Raw genomic sequence first — 23,156 nt, forward strand, 5'->3', positions numbered from 1 at the left:
TGAGGATGCACTGTTTGACCTTGGTGCTGGGATAGTAGGTTGTACCAGCACAGGAGTCTGATGGGTTTGCACGCTGCTAGCCTGCGCAGGTGTGGGAACCACGGTTGTCTCGCCCACATGGGAGCAACTAGGATGAGCGTCATTGATTCCCTGTGCATCTTGTTGACCACCTTCCTCATTAGAGGAGTTGGTAGAAAAGCGTAAGCAAACATCCCTGACCAGTTCGTCCACAGGGCGTTCCACTTGGAGCCTGGCTGGGGAAACCTGGATGCGAAGTCTGGGCATTGGCTGTTTTCGCTTGTGGCGAATAGGTCTATAGTGGGGAAACCCCACTGTGAGAAGATGTCTTCTACGGCTTCTCTGTGTAGAGACCACTCGTGTTCTCTTGGGAGAGGATCTCTGCCCAAGGCGTCTGCTAGTGAATTGAGATCCACTCGAACATGTTGAGATGACAGGTAAATGTTCTGTCTGAGTGCCCATATCCAAATGTTCTGGGCAAGCTTGGACAGATTTGGCGAACGAGTCCCTCCCTGCTTGTTTAGGTAGAACATTGCTGTCGTGCTGTCTGTTAAGATCTGCACTGACAGGTTCAACAGGTGAGGCTCGAACGCTCGAAGCACTCTGAATACTGCCAGAAGCTCTAGCAGATTGATATCATTCTTGGCCACTGTGTGAGACCAGAGAACCTGAGCTGTGTGGTGAAGGAGATGTGCTCCCCACCCTGACAGGGATGCATCTGTAGTGACTACAGCCTGTACTTCTGGATCGTAAAAGGGTTTCACCTTTGACAGGTTCTCTCTTGTCCACCAGTAAAGACTTTGTACCAGTGTGGGCGAAACGATCACTAGATCGTCCCACTGACCACTTGTCTCAGACCACTGTTTCGCCAACCATTCTTGCATGGGACGCATGCGCAGGCGCACGTGGGGGGACCAGGTAAATACATGAAGCCATCATGCCTAGCAAACGCATCGCTTTGAGCACTGTTATCTGGCGACCGGGCAGATATAGAGGAATTTGCAGTAGTAGATTCCGAATTCTTTCCTCCGATGGAAAGGCCAACCCCTCTTGAGTGTTTAGTACAGCTCCTAGGAACTGTTTGGAGGTGCTTGGCACCAGGCTTGATTTTTTCTCGTTTATGGAGAAACCCAATTCGAAGAGGAGATTGATCGTTCTCTGGATGTTTGAACTGCAAATTACTGGGGTTTCCCACATGATGAGCCAGTCGTCCAGGTAAAGGTACACTGGGATTGCCTCCCTGCGTAGGTGTGCCACCACCACTGCCAGAACCTTGGTGAATACCCTTGGAGCCGAGGCTATACCGAAGGGCAGCACCTTGAACTGGTAGTGCGGACCGTCCACCTTGAAGCGCAAGAATCTTCTGTGCGCTGGGAACATGGAAATATGAAAATAGGCATCTTTCATGTCCAATGTTGCCATGTAATCCCCTTTTTTAGGAGGGGGATTACCTCTTGGAGAGTAGTCATGCGAAACCTTTGGGGCTTGACATACTTATTTGCACGGCGCAAGTCTAAAACTGGGCGCATTGTCAGATCTTTTTTTGGCACAAGGAAGTAAGTTGAATAAATACCCTTGTTTACCTGTTTGCCCGGGACGAGTTTGATCGAGTCCTTTTCTAGAAGATTGACGATGTCCTCGAGGAGTATCTTCTGGTGGTCCAAGGAATGTACTTTTTTTCGTGGGGGTGGTTTCGGGGACGCTCAAGCAGTTCTATGCAGTATTCTGCGGACACTGTGGACAGCAACCATCTGTCTGATGTGATCCCTACCCAAGCTTGGGTGAAGTTGGTAATGCGTCCCCCTACTGGAGATGCGTGGGCAGGGACCCCGATCTCGGCGTCACTGTTTTGCGGGAGGCGTGCCGCCTCTACTGGGGCTGCCTCTACCCTTACCATGGCCCCTCTTGTTTCCCCTGTTGTAACTCTGGGTAGACTGCTGGTTGTTACCCCATGATGTAGCCTGCCCCTAAGAATAGTTGGAGCCTCTTTGTAAATGTGGCTGCGTGGCAACGAAAATTGCCATTCCCTCTTTAATTAGGGGGTTTGTTGGTCAACTGTCCCAGGGATTTCAGAGTCTCATACTCATCTTTGCCATTTTTTAATGCGTCCTCTACCGCTTGCCAAACAGTATATTAGGCTCCACCGGCATGTCGATTAGGGATGCTTGTGTCTCGGGTTTAAACCCCGACTGTCTTAACCAAGCATGCCTCTTAATGACAGTGCTCTCTGATATTAGCCTGCTGGCGTTATCCGCGGCATCAGAGGTTGCCTTAAGGATGCAACCGGTCACGGGTCTACCCGCCGACGCAACCTGTGCCAACTGGCCCTTTAAAGGTTCCGGTGCGGAGTCAATAAGTACAGCAACTTGCTCCCACTGGTGGCAGTTGTAACTAGCCAACAGGGTGGTGGAGTTGGCAATCCTTGCCTGGTAGGCGGAAGTGGAGGCTACCTTCCTTCCCAACCCGTAGATCTTTTTGCTCTCCTTGTCGGGGGGGGGAGCCTCAGACTGAGATAGTGGCGTTCCCACCCTCTTCCGGGTATTAGTCACTACCAGGGAGTCCGGTTTCAGTTGCCCCTTTATGTAAAGCGGGTCCGATTGAGCTGCCCTGAACAATTTTTCGATTCTGGGGCTTACCGCCCTGGTGATGTTAGGATTGAGAAGGGAAGGATCAATTCTCCTTTGTATAGACTTGAGAATAGGGATGGCCTGGGCAATGGGCTTCTTTTCTCCTACTAGTTCCTCAGTAAAGTCCCTCTCCTCTTGTGCTCCCTGAGTGTCTATGCGGAAGTGTTCTGCCGCTCTAGACAAAACCTCATTTAGGAGAGGCGGGTTGTCGACTGGAGAGTCGGTAACCTGAGGTTCTTTGCCTACCGGGGAGTCTATTCTGTAGACTTCTGGGTCATCTTCCTCCTCCTCCTCTTGGTCCTAGTCATCCCCATAGTAGTCCACCCCAGTTTGGTCATCCAACGTTACCAATTCTGGATCCTCCTCTTGTAGTGGATGCTCACTATACTGAGTGTATGGCTGTACGTAGAAAGGGTCAGAAGACCGACTTTGCGTTGCTGCCTCAACTCGAGGTTTCTTACCAGGGGGTTGCGGGTCCCTAGACCCTGAGGGAGTAGCCCCGTCAAGCATATAGGAGAGGAAGTGATCTGGGTTCTTGGCATAGAAGTCTGCTATGGATGACATTCTAGACATAACTGTCTATATCCTCACTGGACCATTCTTTGGAGCTGGGGATTACCCTTTCTTGGGAGGGTTTCCCTGCTGTGACCTGACCCGACCTATGGGCTTGTGCAGGGGTCTTGGCTAGCTGTTTAGCAGAAGACTTAGCACTGTATTTATGTAGCAGAGATGTAGAAGAAGGCTGAGATGTTTTCTTCTTCTGTCCCCCCCCCTCCCCATGAGTGGAAGAATGCTCCCCTGGCGTTTTCACCTTCTCAGAGCTTTTTGACGTCTGGTGCCAAGATTCGGGGGTAGAGTCCCTTTCCTTAGAGTGAGGACGTCGGGATATGGGAGCAGCCGTCAAGCGGTTTGCCGACGCCGACTCCTGGAGCGGGCCTGGGGATGGAGGTCGGCTTCGTCTTCCGACGATCGTACCTCCATAACTTTGGTGAGTGAGGCACTCTTGGCAACAGTGGATGGTTGCCTGGTGTCATGTGGCGAGCTTGACCGAGAACTCCGAGAGGACACAGATTCGGTGGACCGTTCCTTGTGTGCCTCTTTCCGAGAACTCGACACGCGCGTCGAGTCTCGGTTGGACTTCGAGTGTTTAGTGGAAGTGATGTGGGTAGCGCATGGGTCGCCGGGTGTGCTCCCCAAAGCTGCCCTGCAGGACAACCTTCCGAGGTCGGGGACTTGGGCTTGGCTGTCTTTCGATGCCACGTTGCCCTCGCCATCCGATAGTACGGCGTCGCTGCCATCACTGAAGGTGCCCTCCTCTTCCATGGCCTCTCGTTGCCTGGCGTGGTGGGCCCAACGTTTGGTCGAACGGTCCTTTAGAGTCTTAGCCTTGAACCAGCTACACGCTCTGCAGTTTGCCTCGGGGTGGTCCCTCGGCAAGCAGAGGTTACAGATGGCATGTCTGTCAACCCAAGGGTACTTGCGGTTGCACTAGCGGCAAAATTGGAAAGGGGTACCCTCCATACGCACCCTGTGGCAGCAGGCAGTATGTGTAGGAATATATATATAAATATATGTGAGTGCAGAGTATGTACCACCCCCCACTCTCCCTACTTGAAGGGCCTAGGCCAGAGGCCTTCCAAGGCCCGGGCCGAGGCCAGAGGCCTTCCAAGGCCCAAAGTCCATCGTGCAGCTCTCAACTGTGGTTTTCTTCTCCGGCCGGCGTCGAGCTTCGAACTTCGGTGACTCGACTGGGAATGGAAGAAACGGGGAAATATTATACTATTTGCAAAATTATGGCTAAAAGCCAGGGAAATCCGCAGAATGCTCCCGACAAGTATGGCGGAAAAAAACAATCTGAGGGTCCTAGACGCTTGAGGGATAATGGTTACAGTGGATGTCACACTAAGGATAGTATTACTGGCACGCCCTGTGCCGACAGCCATTTTTGAGTTTTGAAAAACTAACTGTAATACTCCGCAGCTTCCACTAGATGTCGGCTTATGCACAGCATGTGAACTAAGCAGATTCCACAAGTCTCAGAAATACTTTTACTCTAACAGTTGCTTCAGAGCAGAGTCATCCAACAGATATTGCGTAATGGCACCCAACAGAGACTCCAGATGTGTAAAAAACAAGAACCTTTCACAAACTCCATTCCAACAGACTCGCCCCGAGGACATATACCCACATGGTATTACATTCAAATCGACACCATCCACTGGAGAAAGATCCATCCAGAACCTGTATCGCAAACTCTACTCATCAGGAGGGAGCCCCCAGACGATGATGCACTTCCCTTCTCAATTGGAACGAGGCCCATCTACCCCTCAGAACCTGCATTATAACAGCATCTCCGCATGGCAGAGAGCCAAGATCCGGCCAGTACATACCTTCCAACAGAGACTCCATACATGAGTTAAACCCCAAGAGCCACCAAGATCCTGAACTTCAGACAATCTTTGGCAGAGTGAGATTCAAGAACAACCAATGAACCCTGTACTGCATTTCAAGATTCTCCTCCCTATTTTCAAAACCATTGCAATAATTACAATGAGCCTGAGAAGCAGGGCCAACAGAGGGCAGTGTTAAAAACATCACCCTCAAAGCTAAACCTGCTATACACTATGTTATAACGTTGCGGTAAGCTTGCACTGGTGGGTGGTGGCATGGGTGTGTGTGGATTGCACTGTTAATGTTTATGCCTTGACTTGTGTGTGCATCAGGAAAGCTTATACTGTTGGTGTACCAGTTGTCTGAGCACAGCTTGCTGTTCTCCTGCCTGTGGCAGCATGTTTCGGATTGTGAGATGGGACTGCATTACTACTGCCCTTACTAACACGGTGGGGCAGCGAGGTCTGCACGGATACCTGTACTAGTCCTGCAATGTGCGCGAGACACAATCAAATACTCTCAATTACCCGCCTTCCCTATTTTCTGGAGTTACTTACTGTAGCCCATTCCCTGCACAAAGTACTTGAAGGCCTCTGTCAACTTCCCAGGCTGAAAAAAAGAAGAACATACACAGAGTAAGGAATGGCAAAGGCATTGCTGGGCAAGAGCACCAAGAGACCACGCAAGTGGCACCTTTTCACGGTATAAAAACCTTTACCATTAACATTAACAGCTGGTAGCATTCTTCAGTGTACTGCAAAAGCATTGCATTTACTACACATTTGGGAGTAGTTTGTCTCTGAGATCACAGCCATTTCCAGTCCGTATACATCTCTGCTGTGCCGGTATCCTTTTTTTCGACTCATGGGTGGTTAGAGCAGTGTCCACCTTATCCCTGCAGGGCCTTCACCATTGCCGTCCTGATTGGGCAATGCGTGACTGTCTAACCCATCCAGGAGCTCAACCAATAGCATACTCCGATTGGGCAAAATATCGATCCTGTGTTTCATTAGTCATCCTTTTAGAGGGGTGGGGGGGGGATAAGAAATTGTGGCAAGCTCCTCAGAAGCCAATATCTACCTCGGCACAACACAGCACCTGGTGTCTAAGGGGCTAAACTGAAGCACCTACCTCTCTAAGCTTGAATGGTTGAGGAGGGTATTACCTGTCAGGCAGCCACTGTACATCACACGCTCACTGACAATTGGGACCATGGAGGCCAACTTTTTAAAATCTTTTTCCAAGAACATACGTATATTTTTCCTAGTGTTCAGGCAGCAAAAAGACAAACACCACAACAGCCCCCTAGTCAAGCACACAACCTTTGCACGTCCAAAAGAGGCATGCACAAGAGGAGGTGCACATAGAGTGGACTGTATGAAAGAAGAGTAGGTGCATTAAGGAACGGCCTAGAGAGGAGATCCCAAGGTGTGTGGCACGAAGAGAGCAAAGCAAACGGGTCGATGGTAGTTATTGAAAAAGGGCCACAGTGCAAGATGAAGGTCCACAGGCAGTGTGGCACGAGGGGAGCGTGCCTAGGAGTTTTGTGTAAATAAAGATGGCATCAATCATTGTGTTAAAGGAGAGTAGCAGAGGGCAAGGTAGCAGAGGGTGGAAACTGCACATGTAATGGATTGCACGTGGCGGCACAAAGTATGTTAAGTACCGAGAGGTCTGCATATGGCCTTGTGAAAGCACTGTTTAGAGGAAAGGCTCACGTAGCACTGGACTGCACACCATGATGGTAGCATCGTGTCAGATACTTACCTGGGTCAGCTGTGGTTGGCCACCAGAGTCCGCCATCTGAAAGAAAGAAAGAAAGAAAGGATCAGAGGTCTGGATCTCGCTAGACAATGTTTGCCGGGGAGCGGTCTTGCCGGGAGCAGGCTAAACTAATATTGTAGACAGTAAACATGCAAAGTCTATCAGAATAACAAGACCATGTCCATGAGGCAATGGAGTAGAAGGGCAGACGGGTCCATGAGGACACTTGGGCTCAGCAGGGGGGGTTAAGAGCATGAAGGTCTGGCTTTAGTCTGGCAGGCTCTGCATAGAAAACCACAGTGTCCTTTCAAGAAGGGGGCTTAGACGCAAGGGCAATCAGTCAAACAGCTTTGTACAGCACAAGGGTGTGACCACAAATTACAACAAAAAAAAAAATCTTCATAAAACTCTTAATTGCACATGGAAATGAAAGGTGACAAAATTAGATGTGCGCGTTCCATCAGTCCTGAATGCTTTTATTAATGTGGTCTGTCCATTTGCCATGTATCCTACACATTTCTTGTAATACAAGATTACCAACAAAAGCGGTCACTCTTGTGCTCTTTGTGTAAAGTTCCCTTGGCATAGCCGCTGTCTTGCATCAATTTAATCAAGCGCAATCAAGAGCGGGGTATGAGCTGGGTTGCTTTGCTCGGCACCCCGTCAAAGGTTCTAGCTGCATTGCCACAAACTAAGTAGAGGTCTCGTATTCCTTGACTCCTCAATTCTGACATGATCTTTATAAGGGGCCTTCTTGCATAAACAAAAAAGATGATTACTGAAGAGTGTTGGTTAGTCATGAACATGGTTCATGTAGAATTCTTAAATAATTTAATGTGGAAAGGCTGGGTGTATAGCCATTTACTATGTTCCATGCTGTGGGGCAGCGTACTGTATATGGTTCATGCTCTGCTTGCGGTGGCCAATTCTGTGGGCTGGTGAGGCTGGTATGGAAATTGCAACCTTCTAAGATCAGTATTTGATGTTGGCTTAACGCATACATCAAAGGGAAGGCAATGCATCTGTGAGGGTCGCCTTGGTGTTGGGGATTTTCTGTTCAGCTGCACCAGGACTGGATGCACTGCTGCAATTCTGGGGACTCTGTCTATGTGTGGTTACAGCATCAGCCTAAGCAAGATCGATTTGGGCCAAGATAGCTGATCCTTCACACAACTGGGAATCAGCCACCACATCAGGTACAAGATCTGTCCCCTAAAAATCCATGCCTTTTTTCTGCAAATCTTTACAGTTGAGATAGGTTAAAATGTGGAAATTCTATAATGTTGCAAACAATGTTGCCAAACTCATAAGGCTGTGTTTGGGGCAACAGTTACCTGTGGCATTCTACTCTCCTGGATGCATGCCTGTCTGAGTCAGTGGGGAAAAGCTGTGATGTCATGTGCCTGCCTTGGCCTCATGTCTCAGACAACAAGTAACTTCATGACCCACCTCAAATGCTTCTATTCAAGGGAATGTGTGTAAAGACTGGAGAGGGGTGTCTGTACTTCTGCTCTCTATATGGTAGAGGAGAGGCACAGTGGACCCCAGCCAAGATTCTCTATTATTGGTATGTGGTCGAGCAATCAAGGCCTAGCTTCTCAGGAGGTGATGCAGGCTGGTTCTTAAGTACAGTGTAGTCCCCAAGCCCCCACACAGGAATGTCCACACACTGTATTAGCTAAAACACAGTCTTTATATAATTAATATTCAAGGTTATGTACAATATCATGATAACTCACTTTGTACTCGTTAATCTACAATGGCAAATATACAGTTCTACGTGGTACCACTATTACTATTCAATCCCTTTAGAGTGCATCAACTGTATGGTTAAATGTCACACAAATCAGTTTGTAAAGGAAACCAACAATATATATAAAAAAGAGGAAAGCAGTTGGTTAGAACAATTGGCAGAATACTGGCCCCTACCACTAGGCACAGTTCTGAGTGGAGATCTCCCCACCTGGGTAACCTGTAAAATCAAGATATATCACAAGCCCAGTCCATATATTGTTCACAAGAGTCTTCTCAATAGTTTAGCAACCCCAAAGTACCTGGTGTTGTAGAGTTCCTCGTTGGAAAACCGAAGGCCCTTCTTGAGTGCACTCCCTTTAAGGCAGGAGCCACGGGTCGTCGAACATCCGGAGATGAACACGGTGAACTACGGCGGTGAAGTGGCAGCTTCGTTCCTAGCAGTGCTCGTTGACAGGGAAGCGTAAACATCCTGCAAGGAAGAGGCGTGCAGGGCACCTCGATGTCGATAGTTCTGCACCGCAAAGAGTTTGAAGAACTGTGGCCCAGCAAGGGCATCGAGTCGTCGGCGTCTGTGTTCTTTGGGTGGCGGGAAACCCACCGGTAGATGCTCCTTGGTGCGTCGCCGGCTTGGCCTTCTCCAGCAGGATAAGGCGGGCAGTGGTGCAGGCGAGAGCGTTCTTGGATCAAATGAAGTAGGCAACATGAGCACGGCGGCTCCTGTGGGGGACAACAGTCCGGGCGCTTCTCTTTGGGATTCCGCAGCAGTCTCCTTCTCCGGTCGACAGCCCGTCGTAGGTCTGTCTACCAGGGAGCTATGGCAAAGATCAGCTGGTGCACGATGGTCCGTCATAGCTCGGGAAGAGGGCGCCTTACCAGGTCCTCTATAGGTCAGTCCTTGGAGACACAGCAGCTTTCTGATTGATGAAGAGCAACAGCAATTCTTCTCTTCCAGCAGGGCTTCAAGGTCAAGCTTCAGTTTCACTCCAGTTACTCTTCAGCTTCTGAACTTGAATTCTAGCAGTGAGAGGCCCCCAGATATACTAGTTGATCTCCCATTCATTCTGCTGGGTCACACTCAGGAGGGCATTCATGCAGGCAGGCAGCCAATCAGGTGCATAGTGCACTTAGGCCATTCACTTCTCTCCAGACACTCACAACAAGAACTGCATATTGGTCACACAATCCATTCACACAGGTCCCACCCACAGGGTGTACCCATAACATACAGTCACTGGGAAGGCTCCAGCCAGTCTGGCCTGGACTTCACAACAACACCATATATGGAACTTCCACCCAACAGCCAGGCAGGGGAGAGGGACAGAGTCAGGGCTTCCCAGGACTTTGAGAAAACAAGGTAACAGGCAATAGAAAGCAAGAGGCCACAGGGGCCATCTTATTTTCTATCAAGAATCAACTGATTCCAATGCCAGGGCCTGGGTATCCCAAAATGGAAGATACTCAGAGCACCTGTCAAATTCCGCATGGAGCTGCCACCAGCCCATACCTTGCTCTGTGGGCCACACACAGGTGCCCAAAAACATACACTAGGGGCACAGGGCTGTACCCCCCACGCATGGGTGCCATAAGGGTATCCCATGGGTCTGCACACCAAACCAAGAGAGAGCTGCACCGCCACAGTCCCACATGAACTCCTGCGCGGAAAACACAACAGAACACACGATAAAAAGCAGTAAAGGACAAGGATACAGAGGCCCTGTCCCTCTGATGCATTTCCATCATCACATGCGTGTGATGTCACCAAAGACTGCCCCCTCCACTAAGGGTTCCACAAGTGTCCATTGGAGCTGGCCTACATGGGATGCGGGAGCTGGTGTGTCCACCTAATTGGGTTCTTGGCTTTTCATATGTAACAAGCAACAAACAGAGGAGCTTGTAAGAAGTGATGACTCCTGTGTGCATTCTGTGATCTCAGAAGTTACAACTCTGCTACACATTCTGATGAAAATCTTCTAAATGGGTATTTTTATGTGTATGCATGAAAACATCATTGGAAGGGATGTGGAAGGAGTAGCATGCATTACAATATGGTGGAGGAGTGCAGTATTGCACGGTCAAGTGAATCCACTCTGGAAAGACATGCAGGGTTGAAAACATAAAAAGGCAGAATTTGCTAACATCTATTTATATTTATTTGAAATACAGGGATGTCAATTTCGATCAGAAACAACATAAAATAACAGTGACAGATGGGGGAGGCATTTCCCAGAAATGTGCCTATACCGAAGAGCAAAGATGAAAAGGGGTGATCTAGTTTGAGGGTATGAACAAAGTGGGACAAAGGACAAGAACTAAAAACAGGAGACTTACAAATGTACAATTTACCTAGGGGGCAAGTGCAAACTAAAGAGGAGTACTGTACAAATATAGAAAATTACATTGTACTGTACGAATGTACAAAATTACATTATTACACAGCACTGGAGCGAGTGGTGTGGTCAGGGAGGAAGGATGGAGGAATAACGCACAGTCGAGCTGGCTTTGATTGTGATGACCAGTGGATTCCAGTGGGAAGGGGAGTAGGGAGAACGAGCGGAAGCGAGAGGTAAACAAGTCAAGAAGAGAGGACCCCAAGAACTGCCACAGCGACAAAGCCAACCAACCTGGGAATGTTCATGCCTGCTGAGAGTTAACAGAAAGGAATCTACACATTGCATAGAAGGGGCAGGAAATGGAGCAGGGTATTATGAAGAGGCGGTGTAATCTAAATCTTTGCCCCAAAGCAGAGGGGACCCATGGATCGTCAGTGACCATGGTCGCAAGTACTCAGACTCGCATGCCCACTTCGAAGAAATGATCTCCGATATCAGGGATTAGGTCGTTTTGCTTCTTTTTTTCCAGTCATGGCACCTGAGGCAAAGGACTCTGTAGAGGTGTTTTGGAACTTTGGCCAATGGTTGCTGTAAGATAACCATATTAGAGAAACCAGGGAACTTGGTGCATGCAAGGGCTTGTGTAGAGAGGCAAGCCATCTAAATCTGCTTTAAGCCGCAAAACTAGCCTGCTAACCTAGGAGTGGTCACAAATAATGCTTCCTCCATGTTACTATGGCCACATTTATCTCATCTTCCTAAAAGGAAATTGATGACCTGCGGCTATCTCAATCGGTCCGAATACTATCCACAACAGCTTTCATAATAGGAAAAGGTTGGTTTGTGAATCAGACAAGTCATTGTGTTGGCTATTGGAGCGTGGAAGTATAATCATTGCATGCAAATAGCTCCCTTTGAATCATTCTTTTGACATGCAACTGTGACTTGATCAGAGCTTGTGTTAGTATTTGTCGTGGGATGATCTGCACCCCTCTGCAGTGCCCGACATGAACCCTAAAAAGTTCACCTTTTGGGAGTGGTGGAGAACATGGTTTGTGTCCAAGAACCAGACAGGAGGCAACATGGAAGTGGAGACAGAAGGAGGTTGAATTGGAATCAGAACTGAAGGGCAAACTGCTCCTGGGGGCTCGGTGTAAACAGTAGTTCTTTGAAGAACGCTAACACAACTGGGCCATTCATAAATCTCTGAAAGTTACGCAAGATATTAATAACTTCCATGGCCGAGTGCCACAAGGACTTGTCAGTCCCCTTTGTGCAGAGCTGGCAGGGGGAGAAGATGCATGGGAGAGAGTGCCATTGAAAATAGCCTTGCTTGAAAGAGATCAGCAGTGGAAGGTAGCCTAAGAGGATTATGCATAAATCAGTGGGTGGAAGCTGGGGCAGAACACCATGCAACCCTCAAGCCAAGAAACCCATTTTTTTGGAGGTTTGGAGGACAGCCTTATCTCGTGAAGGGGTGGCCTGATAGTCAGTACTCGGTTTCATTATTTCAGAAGCCGCTGGCCTCAGTGACATGACTTAATGAACCGTCGACTGAGTCCTCGACAGATGGAAGCAAACGCTCAGATTTTATTTGAATGAAAACAAACTTTTAGGGCATTAAGTGAAAAAAATGAAGGAGGGCGAGGCGCGCACTCCAGGTCCTGGTCAATTAAACCTGTTGCAAAAAATATATATCTGGGTTAAATCCCAAAATGGACTAAGTATTCACCAGGGTTAAATCCCATCTGCTGCAAATCCCAAAGATGAACAAGTATTAACAGGGTTATATCCCTTCTGCTGCAATTCAGTGGCTCAGTATTGACAGGGCTAGATCCCATCAGCTGCAGTTCTGTTGTCTGTAGTTGTTCTCCTCCAAGCACTTTCTTATCTCAAATAATCATCAGGGAGGCTGGCTGTGTTTCTTTACCAGGTGTTACTGATTAGACTCAAAGGATTCTGGTAGCTGTAGTGAAAAAGTTTTTTCAGTTTAGGTGACCAGGGACCGACACCCCTCCAAAAGCACAAGTTCTTCCTAAGTTTTGGGGGAGGGGAGAGAACCATCTTTATGATTCTCTAAAGTGGGGCACAGTAACCCCGGTGCCGCTGCCTCTGGAGCCTGGGACTCCCATAGCATTAAGTGAAAAAAGGGGACAAGGCGCGCAACTCCAGGTCCTGGTCAATTAAACCTGTTGCAAAAAATATATATCTGGGTTAAATCCCAAAATGGACAAGTATTCACCAGGGTTAGATCCCTTCTGCTGCAATTCAGATGCCACTGTGAAAGTCAGATTTGATCAAGTCTCACTTACAGACAGCGCTCTGTATTTTAGAAACTGGGGAGGTTGTACTCAGGTTAGGCTACCGTTTATTAGGTGTATACTTGAACTTCCCAACATTCCCAAAAAAGTCAGAACATGTACATTTCTGCTGGGTATGGGTGACAGAAAAGCCAGCAGTAGTCAGGCAACACAGTATCTAAAATAAAGTCAGAAATCGGAACATGCAGAAAGAGTAACCGTTTTGCATGGAGGTTTCCTTATAAAAGCGTAATCAGCACCGAGAAAAGCCATTCACATCACAGAGCTCACATAATGAATCGAGCATTATATGATGAGTGTAGAGTACTGTGCGGAAACCCAGTCTGCGTAAGTCAAATTCACCTTTAGCAGCAATGGGATGACACTTCTAAAGGCGCACCAGCAGATTTTTTCTACTTGTTGGCAGCTCTGCTATAATGTGCCAGAAACTTACAAACTGGCAGGAACATTCATGGCTACCAATGGATTGCTTGCTCCCATTTCTGGGAACAAAGCTATTCTAATTTCACACTGCCCTTTTTGGGGGATAAAAGCAGGAATCCCTTTGAAAGTGAACAAACAGTTTTCAATAGTTAACTGTGCTTCCCCGAGGCATGGCAACGGATGGTTTGATAACTATAAAGCTATATCTGGGCTGATAAAGTGGCCTTTGGGAAGATGAAGGTATTCCCAAAACACTGATGAATTTGTATTCAACTGGTTTTCCAATGAGCCTTGCAGACTATCAGAGCTTTGTGTATTGATCACTGTGGCCCAACCACCTCAGTAGCCTGTGTTCAGCCCTAAATAATTAATTCCCTTTGTTCTCAAGACAGCAGGAAATGCCCCTAGTGGGCAGGGTGGCAATCACTATTTCAAAGGCAATGCGGTCAGAAAAACAGGAAGGTCACACCATTAGGATAATGACTAGTCTATTTGATGCTAGGCAGCCAAGTAGATGAGGGGAGGAGAGTAGCACAGGAGAGATGTTACATTGACCTAGCAGGGGCCCTGCCGCAGGCTTATGTGCCCAAATGCCAGTGGGTTGTGTGGCACAATCTGAAAGCGCGAGCTCCTTGCTGCCTTAAAACAATGTATGAAAAATGTGCAAGTTCTGTGCCCTTTTCCCACCCTTTCTTTTTTCCCCCACCAGCAGCACAGAGCTCACACCCGTCTTCCCTTTGGCGGTTGCTGGCACTCTATTGGTTGCTAGACATCTGAGCGCCCGCTCTCATGCACCGGCCGACCAAAGAAGCACAGCACGGCTGACTTAGTCATTGACCCACCCAGGCCCTGTACTGGAGACCAGAAGAGACGGTGTTGTGTGAAGTTGAACCACCAAGATAAGTTAAACAGTTTGTATCATGCATGAATGTTTGACTGTGCTTCAATCAATGGTAGCCTGTAACATGCTGAATGCAAAGTGCCTGTTTAAAGTCTTGAATTAAAGTTTTTTTTAAAAAAAATTTAAGAGTATGTTGCTGTGTCATAAGTCTGACCAATGTCCTCAGCCACTGCGTTGAAGATGACAATGCATTACTTACCGTAAAAGCATTTCTGATGGTTGTATCTGCTTAGATTCACATGCTGTGCATAGGTCCGACATCCAGTGGTCACTGCGGAGTATTGCATTTTGTTTTTCGTAGTCGAAAAGGGGACGTCGACAAGGCGTGTCTGTAACACTATCCCTATAGTGACGTGCGTTGTACCCACAATCCCTCACGCGTCGAGGTCCCTCTGTTTGTATTTTTCTGCCCTGAGGGAGCCTTATAGACGTGAGTGAGTACAGAAAAGAGAGATATAAAGGAAGTCTATGTTCCTTCCATCCGAGCGGGGAGGAAGGGTGGGCGCATGTGAATCTAAGCAGATACAACCATCAGAAATGCTTTTACGGTAAGTAATGCATTGTCTTCTGATGTTTGTTAATCTGCTTAGAATCACATGCTGTGCATAGACTAGCGAGCAGTACCCGGAGTTGGCGGTGGGTTATGAGAAGGAACAGTAGAGAAAAGATGTCTTAATACTGCCTGTCCCAACTGGGAGTCAGATCTAGAGTGTGCATCTAGACAGTAGTGTTTTGTAAAGGTGTGCACAGAACTCCAGGTAGCCGCTTTGCAGATGGACTCAAGGGGAACATTTGCAATGAATGCTATGGAAGCCCCAGTGCCTCGAGTGGAATGTGCTCTTGGCTTGAAGGGTAGTTCTCTCTTAGCAAGAGTGTAACAGAGAGTGATGCATTGAACAATCCATCTAGATATAGTGGATTTTGAGACCGCATCTCCTTCTCTTCCTGCTGCCACCGAGACAAAGAACTGATTAGTCTTTCTCAGTGGTCTGGTTCTTTCCATGTAGAACATGACAGCTCTGCGTACATCTAGTGTATGCAGACTTTTTTCTCCCGAGCTGGAAGGGTTTTGAAAGAACGTTGGTAGTTCTATAGTTTGGTTTACATGAAATTTCGAGATGAATTTAGGTGCAAACCTTGGGTGTGTGCGTAGAACCACTTTATTTTTGTGAACTGTTACAAAGGGGTCTAGGACAGAAAGAGCCTGTAGTTCACTTACTCTCCTAATGGAGGTGATAGCTATTAGGAAAGCAGTCTTAAGGGTGATATCTTTAAGAGTTGCCTTGTGCATGGGTTCGAAGGGAGGGCCCATGAGTCTGGAAAGTACCACATTTAAGTCCCATCCGGGAGCTGGGTTAGCTATCGGAGGGTGTATCCTTTTTACCCCCTCCATGAAGGCTTTGATAACTGGTATCTTCCACCACGACACTTTAAGTTGGGAAGTGGTGTATGCAGAAAGTGCCGCTAGGTGGACTTTAATGGAATTGAATACTAAACCTGAATCCAGTAAATGGGTCAAGTATAGAATAATGTCAGTAGGAGAGCAGTCAACTGGGTTGATGCTAGTACCTCTACACCAGATAACGAATCTTTTCCATTTGCTAGAATAGCAGTGTCGAGTATTAGGTTTTCTGGCTTCCCTGAGGATGTCTATACATCTCTGTGGGAGTTGTAAATGTCCAAATTCTATGATCTCAGGAGCCAGGCTGCTAAGTTCATGGTCTGAGGGCATGGATGCAGTGTCCTGCCCTTGTCTTGTGACAGCATGTTGTACGGGCAGGGAAGTTTCACTGGGGGAGATAGGGACATCTCCATCAAGTGAGCGAACCAAGGTTGCCGTGCCCACATTGGGGCCACTAGTATCATGGTAACCTGCTCCTGGTGCATCTTGTGCACCACTTTGTTGAGAAGGGGAGTCGGGGGAAAGGCGTAAACAAATTTCCCTGACCATTGAATCAACAGACCGTTCCCCTTGGACTGGTTCTGGGGGTACCTGGAGGCGTAACTTTGGCATTGTGAGTTCTCCAGGGTTGCAAACAGGTCTATTTCCGGGAATCCCCATTGCGTGAAGATGTCTAAGACGATGTTTTCGTGCAATTGCCATTCGTACTCTTCGGGCAGGGGGAAGTCTCTGCTGAGTTTGTCTGCTAGCAGATTGAGTTCCCCTGGTACATGTTGTGCTAGTAGGAACATGTTGTGTTTGAGAGCCCACTTCCATATATTCTGGGACAGCTTGGACAGTCCTGGAGAGTGAGTGCCCCCTTGCTTGTTGAGGTAGTACATGGCTGTGGTGCTGTCTGTGAGGACCATCACTGTCTTTCCTTGTAAGTGTTCCTGAAAGGCTTTCAGTGCTTTGAACACCGCTAGTAGTTCCAGCAGGTTTATATGCTTGGATGCTAAACTCGGAGTCCACACTCCGTGTGCCGTTTGATGGGATAGGTGAGCCCCCCATCCTGTAAGGGATGCGTCTGTGGTTAGAGTGGCTTCCACTGCGGGTGTGGCAAAAGTTTTCCCTAATAACAGGTTTTCTTTTGTCCACCACCGTAGCGAGAGAACCAAGGCCTGCGAGACCACCACTAGATCGTCCCATTGTCCGCTGGCCTGACACCACTGGCTGTAGAGCCACTCTTGCATTGGGCGCATGCGCAGGCGCGCGTGAGGTACCAAATAAATACATGACGCCATCATCCCTAGCAAGCGCATTGCTTTGCGTACCGTCACCTCTCGGCCTGCTACATAATGGGGAATTTGAAACAGCATGTTTTGGACCCTCTCGTTGGAGGGGAATACGAGGCCGTCCCTTGTTCGAATTAGAGCCCCTAGGAATTGTTTGGTTTGGCTGGGGTCTAAGCTGGACTTCTTTTCGTTGATGGAGAAGCCCAGTTGGGACAAAAGGTCTACGGTCTTTTGGGTATTGGAGAAGCATGTTTCGTAAGAATCCCCTGTTATGAGCCAGTCGTCGAGGTAAGGGTATACCGGGATGGATAATCTGCGCAGGTGGGCCGCTGCCACTGCCAGTACTTTCGTGAATACCCTTGGTGCAGATGCTATCCCGAAGGGTAGTACTCTGAACTGGTAGTGTTTGTCCTCTATTTTGAACCTGAGGTATTTTCTGTGCGATGGCAACATTAAAATATGAAAGTATGCATCTTTCATGTCCAGTGTTGTCATGTAATCCCCTTGTGATAACAGTGGGATTACCTCCTGTAAGGTCACCATACGAAACTTTTGGGGTTTGACAAATATGTTCGCTGGGCGCAGATCTAATACAGGGCGCATGGTTAAGTCCTTTTTGGGTACAAGGAAGTACACTGAATAAATACCTTCTGTTACCTGTGATAGGGGGACGGGCTCTATAGCTTCTTTCTTCAGTAGTTCTTCCACTTCTTGAAGAAGAATGGAGAGGTGTTGCGGTGTCATGCGCCGGTTCCGTGGGGGTTTGTACTTCGGGGAACCGTTGAACTCGATGCAGTATCCGTGGGCTATGGTGGATAATACCCAACGGTCTGACGTGATTCCCTCCCATGCTGAAAGGAACGATGTTAGCCGGCCCCCGACCGGTGATGCATGGGAGGGGACCCGAATTTTCGGGTCATTTGCTGGTATTGGGCGTGGAACCTCTGGGGCTGGAGCCACGACCTCTTCCTTTGCCACGGCGTTGGCCTCTTTGACTGAACTGGGTGTTACCCTGGTTGGTGGGCCAGTTGGAGCCAGAGTAATATTGTTGTTGTTGGTTCTGCTGCTGTCTTTGGCCACGAAAGGAGCGTTTATTACCATAGCCTCGCCTGTTAGGGGGCCTAGAAATTTGATCAAGAGTTTTGATGGTATCAAACTCTTTTTTAGCATGTTCTAGGGCCTCATCTACTGCTTTCCCAAACAGATGCGTCTGTTCAATGGGTTTATTTATGAGGGAGGCTTGGGTTTCGGGCTTAAAACCTGAATTGCGTAGCCAAACGTGGCGCTTGAGAAGTATTCCCTGAACTAGGGAGCGGCCAGCCGTCTCAGCGGCATCTAGGGAGTTTTTAACGATGCCCTGGTTTACCAGTGTGCCCTCTGATATTATAGCTAGCAGGCGAGAACGCAGAGGTTCAGGTGCTTCCTCTGCTTCGCTGCGCAGCTTGTTCCACTGTGCATCTGCGTAGCTAGCTAAAAGTGAGTTGTTATTAGCAATTCTAGTGGAGAAGGCGGCGGAGGTCGTGATTCTCTTCCCCAGTGCGTAGAGTTTTTTGCCTTCTTTGTCTGGAGGTGCTTCACTAGTGGATAGTGGCACCCCTGCTCTTTTTCTTGTGTTGGTAACCACAAGGGAGTCTGGAATAGAGTGTCCTCTGATGTATAAAGGGTCAGAGGATGAAGGGCTGAAGAGCTTTTCTATTCTAGGGTTGACCCCTCTTACTAGAGCTGGGTTAGTAAGGGAAGGAGAAATTCTTCTTTTAATAGAAGCCAGGAGAGGAATACATTGGCTAACAGGGGCTTTTTCTTTGATGACTTTTTCTACAAAGTCGATGTCTGGAAGAGTTTCCCCTGTATCAATCTCAAAATGCGCTGCTGCCTTGCGCAATAGTGCATTGAGGGAAGGTTGGTCATCTATGGGAGAGGAGTTCCCGTGTGAATCCTTGAGAGGAGAAGGGAGAAAGGCATCAGGGTCTGAATGTACTGATGGGGATTGCCAAGGCTGCACTGACGGTGAATGCCAGGGCTGCGAGGTAGCTGTATCCTCTTCAAACCCTGTAGGAGTGGTGTAAGGATCTTCTTCGAAGCCCTCTTCCTCAAGTTCTACCTCTTCTTCTCCACCCAAACACTCCTCATCTTCTTGGAGGTATTGCTCCTCCTCAGTGAGGTCAACCAGCCTAGGAATCTTGACTCTAGGGTCATCCTGTGGCCATTCTCTTTGTCTTTTGTGAGTGGGTGGGTCTTGGTTTCCTAGAAACCTTTCCATTTTCTCCATGCAAGAATGGAGTCTTTCAAGGGTCTCATGGGGTACCCCTGAATAGTCTAGAGGGGGAAAATTAGTGTTTTCGCCTTCGAATCGTTTCGAACGCTCCCACAGCGTCGACGAGAGGTTCCCGTCTCCTTCTGAAAAGCCTTCAGGTAGTTCGGAAGCGTCCTTTGGAGAAAGGGGCAGTTCCTGGCTACTTTTGTGTTTTTTCGACGCGGTATTCGACGTTTGTTTCGTCGTCCGCGTACGTTCGTCTTCGGCGACAATTCTCGCTAGGCTCTCGGCCACGATTTTGTCCGTCGAGGGCTTTGGTGTCGACGTTGTGTGCGTTGCGCGTTGTACCTCGACGGTCGCTCTATGGAGCGTTGCGTCGGATGTTTTTGGGGTAGCGCCCGTGTTAGATGGAAGCCCAATCGCTGGTCGCGGCTGCGTTTGCGGGTGGGGCTTGTGACCTTTACGGTCTGCGGTAGACGCCGGAGTGCCCTGCGTCCCCTTCGGCGCTGATGGATCCTTCGTTCTCGACGAAGAAGAGCCGTGGGTAGTGTGTTTAGCCTTATGGGGTTTGTGTGCGTCCTTGTCGCCGGGGTGTTCATCCCCATAAGCAGGGCGTGAGCCGAGCCCGTCGGGGCCGGGGACGGACGACGAGGAGCGTGAGCGCTCCTTCTGGGGGTTCATGACTTCCGTAACGGACGTCGAGTTATCGCACTCCTCGTCACTTTCAGTAACAGCGGCAGCGGGTGAGGAAACTGACTTCGACATCGCGTAGTCTGCCCACCTCTTAACCCTACGTTCTTTAAGAGTCCTGGGTTTTAAGAGCTTGCAGGCTGCGCAGCTGTTCTCTATGTGATCGAGGGGTAAGCAACGATTACAGAGCTTGTGCTTATCTTTCCAAGTATATTTGCCCCTGCAGCGTGGGCAAAACTTAAATGGTGTCCTCTCCATAGCTGAGGCAATAATAGCTGGCGATAACAACCCCAAGGGAAAGAAAAGGGAGAAAGAAAGACATTCTCAAAGAGAAGAGACAAAGTTCTAACCCCCACTCTCCCTACTGTAAGTTGGCCGTCGAGGCCAGGCCACGTGTTCGGCAGCGCCGAAGGATCTCCTCCGCTCTTCCTCTCCGTCGAAAATAGTTCGGCGGAGAAACAGCTTCACAGCTAACGTCGAGGGGGAGGGATCGTTACCAGTATATTAAGTTATGACAAAAGGACCGAGGTCCGTGGTAAGTATAGCAATGTCTCTCTAGGAGCTCCGCGAAAGGCGACCAGAAACTGGGCGGAAAAAAACAATCTGAGGGACCTCGACGCGTGAGGGATTGTGGGTACAACGCACGTCACTATAGGGATAGTGTTACAGACACGCCTTGTCGACGTCCCCTTTTCGACTACGAAAAACAAAATGCAATACTCCGCAGTGACCACTGGATGTCGGACCTATGCACAGCATGTGATTCTAAGCAGATTAACAAACATCAGAAAAATCTATACAAGGATGGGGCAAGACTCCTCCATCCCTCTCCCCAATGACTTCAAGGACCTTTTGGGGTGCCCTGCTACCGGACAAGGCATGCCTGCTGCCTACAAACTGCTTTCCAGGGACTGTGCATGCCTGCAGAATGTTCCTCGTAACCTTCCTCGGAAAGGCGCAAGAAGGACTCCCCATTCCTCCGATGCTGAACAGGGCAATATAGCCTCCTGGAACAAAAATAAGTTGCCTTTGGCTCTCTGGAATATCAAACCGATTCGAGCACTTGCGAGCTTTGGCAACCCAAACATCGGTCCAAGTGCTGCTGCCACTTTTTGAATTGCATTGCACCAATAAGTGGCAAGAAACCTCCTGGTGTGGAGCCTGACAAAGATGATATCAAGGTCTCACCACAGTTCTGTCCCAGTGCTTGTTCCATGGGCCCCAGTGATGACCAAGACCCCATTTTGTACCCTTTTTAGAAGACATACATCAACTCAAATAATGCTGCAAAGACTATTACCTGCATAGCCCTGTGTCCATACTCGGAGTGCTCCTTTCTACCAAAAGTCTGCATATTCTGTGTAATTCATTATAGGGGTTAGTTTTTAGAGTTTTAATTTATTTGTCATTTGAGTTTGATTGGATAGGTGTATTTTTATAGAAACTTGGATGGACATTTCATTTCATTTTGCTATCCCAGAACTATTGCTGTTTTGGATGCTTCCTTGCCGATTCACACCCCTCTTCGAGAGTATAGCCGGCCCTTAGCCTTGCTACCTTAAAGCAGTGAAGGAGCTGTATTATTCATGCTGTGTTTGTTTCACCATTACAATTGAGATCACTGCTGGTTTAGTAGTAGTAGTAGTGTGGGGCAAAGCAGTTTATTAACTACTACTCATCCCTGCACGCCAGCAGGGCACAAGTCATTTTGTAACATTATGTCAACTTTGTTCCACATAGCTTGTAAACGTTGAAAATGGGTGTAGTACTGATTCAAGAGTACATCTGGCAAATGGATTGGTCCCAGGATCTTTGGAATCCACAGCAGGAGCTTTTGGAGGTTCTATGTGAAAATGTCACCAGCAAAATATAGCAATGAGAAAATGTAGCCAGCAAAAAGTTGTTTTGAAGAATGTAGTCATTCAATACAATTAATGCAAAGCGTGAAAATGTTGCCAGAAAAAAGGCCGCCAAAACAGATATTTTGAAATGCACAAGGCTGTAATCCTAACAATGACCCAAACCTTTAATGAAACATCTACAACCACCCTAACTCGGTTCCTAAACCTTGCCCTAATTTCAATTACTACACTGAACTCTCACAGAAACCGAACCCCTGAGCACGCTCAGGCATTTTGTTTGCATGTTACTCAATACAAAATCAATGGAAAATGAACAGTGAATCGAATTCCAAACGCATCACCAGTTCGACACAATCGACATAGCGCATGCCCTTGCCCTAAATCAAACCCTTTCTCTAATCCTAACTTTAGCCTTACCATAACTGCAACTCTTACACTTAACCTAATACTTACTTTGCTCTGAGCACTAAGTTTATCCAAACCTCTATCCTACGCCAACTTCACCAGCCCTGCCCAGCCCCTACTCTGTTCCCCATTTTTGGGTGAGATTATTCCGCTAGTTTTTAGGGGGTGAAGTGTGAAGTCCCTGCTGATCTGTAGGGATGGGTAGAGCACAAACAACCGGGTATCCAGATGCAGGCTGGACTGGATCTGAGCCACCAGTTGCATTTTGAAGTGGCAGCGGTCAGTCAACCACTTGTTGAAGTGGTGATGGTTCAAAATAATCAGGAGCCTCCCATTCTCTTGTCCATTGAACAAGCAAGAGTGAAAGCCCTGGTCCCACACCCCTTCCCCCCCCCAATCAATATCCGTACATTTCTTCCATTAATTGGGTGGAAACCAGCTGTGCAAAGGTAGCAGAGGATGGGAAGAGGGGCCCTTTTGCGATCATCTCTGCGACTTGGAGGTCAAAGGTTCAGTGGATTTCAGTTCTGATGGCATCAACACTGGGACTATTAATGCAGGGCACTAACTCTAGGCCTTCTGGGGTTTTTATGTACACACATGCTTTTAGTGGATACACATCACTACAGGCTTGGTCTTGAAGGTTCTTGGGGTCTACTAGCACCTTAAGTTTGACCCCAAGTAAGAGGTCATAATCTGCACCTTAATGTCAGTAGAAAATGGTTGAGGCACAGACTCC

At 48.2% G+C, this 23,156-nt stretch overlaps 1 protein-coding gene across 3 annotated transcripts in view; it reads right to left on the reverse strand.

Annotated features, from left to right (window-relative positions):
* NDRG2 (NDRG family member 2) overlaps positions 1 to 23,156 on the reverse strand; it is a 297,715-nt gene that overhangs the window by 8,437 nt on the left and 266,122 nt on the right. For all 3 annotated transcript variants that reach the window (XM_069633717.1, XM_069633716.1, XM_069633718.1), the window contains 2 exons: positions 6,804 to 6,839; positions 5,594 to 5,645 (listed from right to left, as the gene is read on the reverse strand). In XM_069633717.1, the coding sequence (XP_069489818.1) occupies positions 5,594 to 5,645; positions 6,804 to 6,839 (88 nt within the window). The remainder of the gene's footprint in view (positions 1 to 5,593; positions 5,646 to 6,803; positions 6,840 to 23,156) is intronic.

The sequence above is a fragment of the Ambystoma mexicanum genome, chromosome 13, assembly GCF_040938575.1.
Source record: "Ambystoma mexicanum isolate Mex_15411 chromosome 13, UKY_AmexF1_1, whole genome shotgun sequence".
Lineage (NCBI taxonomy): Eukaryota > Metazoa > Chordata > Amphibia > Caudata > Ambystomatidae > Ambystoma > Ambystoma mexicanum.